This window comes from Austrofundulus limnaeus, unplaced genomic scaffold (genome assembly GCF_001266775.1).
Source record: "Austrofundulus limnaeus strain Quisiro unplaced genomic scaffold, Austrofundulus_limnaeus-1.0 Scaffold1479, whole genome shotgun sequence".
Classification (NCBI taxonomy): Eukaryota; Metazoa; Chordata; class Actinopteri; order Cyprinodontiformes; family Rivulidae; genus Austrofundulus; species Austrofundulus limnaeus.
In genome coordinates this window covers 26,077-30,100 of record NW_013953881.1, presented here as the reverse complement: position 1 = coordinate 30,100, position 4,024 = coordinate 26,077, and the positions used below count along the sequence as shown (strand labels likewise).

Sequence of the window (4,024 nt, the reverse complement as noted above, 5' to 3'; positions counted from 1 at the left end):
TGTGTGTGTGTGTGTGTGTGTGTGTGTGTGTGTGTGTGTGTGTGTGTGTGAGAATGTGGCCTATCAGCATTTGTGTGCAAGTGTGAGGGGGGTGGGGATTTTCACTGCACTCCTCTGAAGTCCCATGAATAATTCAGTTCTGCAGAGAACTCTTTCTGCCCAAGCGAGCTGAGCAGGGGAGGGCCGGGTTATCCCCGGGCGCTCTTCTCTTGCACAGGAGCATCAGATGGTCAGAGGTTTACCTGTGACACACGTCTTAAAGGGGGAAAAGCAGAAAATATATATATTTTAAAAAAGGCAGTTTGAAGTATTTTTAAACAGGAACTGCAGCTCTCACATCCTTCAAGACAAAACACTATTTGTTCCCTTAGAAGATTTTTTTTTTGCCTCATATCTCTCCTCTCATCTCTCAGGAATTCTGCAGCTTTAAATAACCCTCATCTCNACACACACACACACACACACACACACACACACACACACACACACACACACACACACACACACACACATACACACACACACACACACCATGCTTTATCACCATATCACTCCTATTGTCCAAACAGTTATATCACAGCACATCTTTATTGTTCATTTAGGTTATCCAGGCTGATTGTATTCATTTTGTTTTATCTGAGAAGGACTCTGGTTGAATAATTAAATAGATCCTGCTGGGTTTTATTGTATTCTGATGACAGTGTCACCTGCCTGTGTGCCTTTGTGGTGGAAATCTTCCTCACTGCTGAGTCCTTTGTGTGTTAATTTGCTTTTAAGCAAACACAGATAAGTCTGTGCTTGGCTGTAAGGTGCTAACAGAGTGGTATCAGTCTGAGAACTGCAGGAGGGATGGCATTGAGCAGAAGCGTGTGTGTGGGGAACGTTTGGTGATGAAGAAGGGAGTGTTTGATGTGAGGGGTGTAGAGAAAAGGATGGGTTGCAATCGAGGGGGGAAGGGAAGACACGGAGCGAAAGCTGGCTGGTTAGAGAGTGAGCGCACGTGAAAGAGATTGAGGAGAAAAAGTCAAATAGATCAATGACAGAATCATAAAGCTGCAGCGTGTTGGGTGTGACCGTGGTAGTGTCTAGGTTTGTTTATCCTGGAGGGGCTGTGGTTCATCACTGTCCTGTCTGTGTCCACAATGTGTTTTTAGAGACAATAAATTCTAGGTCTAATTACATAAAATACATGAAAATGTACAGGACATATGCTTTGTGCAAACCAACTTCTTTTAGTACATTTATATTTCAGTTTTGATTATTTTTATTGTCATATTTTCCAGGACCGTAAGCTGTCCAAAGTTGAACGCCAGCGCTTTAAAGAGGAGGCAGAGATGTTAAAAGGTCTTCAGCATCCCAACATTGTTCGCTTTTACGACTTCTGGGAGTGTCCTCTAAAGGGAAAGAAATGCATTGTTTTGGTAACAGAGCTCATGACATCAGGAACACTAAAAACGTAAGTATTCAAGAGCTTGTAGATAAAATGTGACCTGTTAATTTTTATTTTGTCTTTTTCACTGTGATCAACCCAAATTTGCCTTGAATCTCCCTCAGATATCTGAAGCGTTTAAAGGTAATGAAGCCCAAGGTGCTGAGAAGTTGGTGCAGACAGATCCTGAAGGGCCTTCACTTTCTTCACACCAGGACGCCTCCCATCATCCATAGAGACCTGAAGTGTGACAACATCTTCATAACTGGACCCACAGGGTCAGTCAAGATAGGGGATTTGGGACTGGCAACACTTAAGGCAGCTTCCTTTGCAAAGAGCGTCATAGGTATGAGAGTTGAATGTAAAGTCTGTGATTTGATGGTTCAGACAGGATATGAGCCCCCCTCTCTCCACCTGTAGGTACTCCAGAGTTTATGGCTCCAGAGATGTACGAGGAGCACTACGACGAGGCTGTGGACGTCTACGCCTTCGGCATGTGTATGCTAGAGATGGCCACCTCAGAGTACCCCTACTCCGAGTGTCAAAATGCTGCTCAGATTTACCGCAAAGTTACAAGTGTGAGTCAAGCTGTTACTGAATTTACATTCATTTCTAAGGCGGTGGCTCACTAAGTAATTATTCTTAGGAGATGTCCATGTGTGTTTGTTTCCTGTGGAGACTTGATGCGGGGTTGTGATAATGATTAATTTGGTTTAGCATTTTGATTGGGCTTTGTACAATAAGTTCCATTGCCTTTTATGAACATAGTAATCTGGAAGTGACTTTCTGGGTTTTCCTCCACTGTAAAGTAAAATATTACATTTTAAAATATTGCCAAGATAATAAGAGTCGGTCTTCTTGCCTGTAGCAAGTGAAATGTTTAAAAAAAAGGCAAGGAAAATTAGATTATATTTTAGCTTCTGGCTTGGCTAAAGAATAAATCATGATTTAATCTACCAGACCAAAAGACCAGCAGTAATTGTTAGCAGTTTCTAGTACTCTATATAAGACTTTTCAGATGATAAATGTGTCTGTAATCAGAAAAGCATCCTGTCTGCTTTACTCAGTCTATACAGATTAAAACTTCTCTTTGTATAATATCTTTTTAAAATGGATTAACAAAACATTCAACAAAAAAAGCTTTAGTTCTACTGCTCCACTTTTCAGAAATCCTGTTAGATTCATGTATTTTGTAGTTAAACTTCATGAAGAATCAGCTATTTATTGCTGAAATAATCCCAGACCCTCACAGGGTTTTGGCAGGTTTTAATTATTTAGCTAATTTGGCAGAGTAGTCAGTTCAGAGAGGTTTTCAGCTTACAAGATCAGATTTGTTTTTAAGCAGGTTGATCCTCAATCTTCAACATCTTGATGAAGTCTTTAATGAGCCCCACAGGAAGCTGCTGAGGGCAGATAAATCTCAGTTTTTTATAGAAAAATGTTTCACTTGATGTTCAGCATCTCCTTGAAACAAACAAACAGTTTTCTGATTAGAGGGTATCTGCAGTCCTGATAGATGTTCTAGTTTGATTGAATGGTATTGATCCCCCCCCCCACCTCCTCTTGGGATTTTACAGATTTGAAAGCTAAAAGATGAGTATTTTGTGTGCTTTTAATGCAGAGAGGCTCTCAGCTCCGGTTGTCATGGTTGAGAAGCATGATAGCTCTCTCTGGATATCAATATCCCACATACCACTGCAGGGTATTAATAGGAGATTAGTCGAAAGCAAATACAATATCATTTTGCTTTGCGCTTCCTAAATGAAAATGGCATTCAGCCACATCACTCAGAGGAAAGGTAATCTAAAGGATGTTCACATATGCCTTGATTGTCTGAAAAGAAAAAACAGTGGGTGACACAAATTAGATTTTCTACTAGAAATGCTAACAGCAGCCGCACTAAAAAATTACTGCGCTTCCAAACAGAAGGTGATGCAGCTTGTTTTATTTAGGTGACTGGATTTAATCAGATGCATTCCTTTTTTACTTAAAACAACTTTCTGTGTGTGTCTTATTTTGTTTGGAATTTGTTATGATCTCACTCAGTCAACAGGATGTGCGAATATTTAAAAAAGGGGTGGGGGGGGATAACAGAGAAACTAACCTGCAAACATTTTTTATGCCCTTTATTTTGGATTTTTCATACAAACTGCATCCTTTCATTATGTTTTCACAATGTTTTGTTTATACCCCACTTTCCTCAGGGAGTGAAGCCAGCCAGCTTCAACAAGGTCATGGATCCTGAAATCAAGGAGATAATTGGCGAGTGCATTTGCCAGAAGAAAGAGAACCGGTGAGTGATTGTCCCCGTTCCTGTCCAAGATGGCCCACAAAGTGCCCTCTCTTCTTTCATGACTGCTTTAACGTCCTCTGCTTTAATGCGGTGTTGCGACATCGAAGATCTCGCCAACACTCTCTAAGTTTCTTGATCAGGGGAGGTAAATAAACCGGATTTTCTTGTGGCAGCTCCTTTTTGATTGAAGCATGTACAGGTGCTGGTCATAAAATTAGAATATCATGAAAAAGTAGATTTATTTCAGTAATTCCATTTAAAAAGTGAAACTTGTATATTATATTCATACATTACATACAAAC

At 40.3% G+C, this 4,024-nt stretch overlaps 1 protein-coding gene across 16 annotated transcripts in view; it reads left to right on the top strand.

Moving 5' to 3' along the window:
• Positions 1-4,024, top strand: part of LOC106535526 (serine/threonine-protein kinase WNK2) — a 45,775-nt gene that overhangs the window by 16,837 nt on the left and 24,914 nt on the right. For all 16 annotated transcript variants that reach the window (XR_001312453.1, XR_001312452.1, XM_014032546.1 and 13 more), the window contains exons 3-6: positions 1,284-1,456; positions 1,555-1,775; positions 1,850-2,007; positions 3,634-3,722. Coding sequence is in view for 14 of the 16 variants with exons in the window: in XM_014032546.1 (XP_013888000.1) it covers positions 1,284-1,456; positions 1,555-1,775; positions 1,850-2,007; positions 3,634-3,722 (641 nt within the window). In the remaining 2 variants the exon portion in view is untranslated. The remainder of the gene's footprint in view (positions 1-1,283; positions 1,457-1,554; positions 1,776-1,849; positions 2,008-3,633; positions 3,723-4,024) is intronic.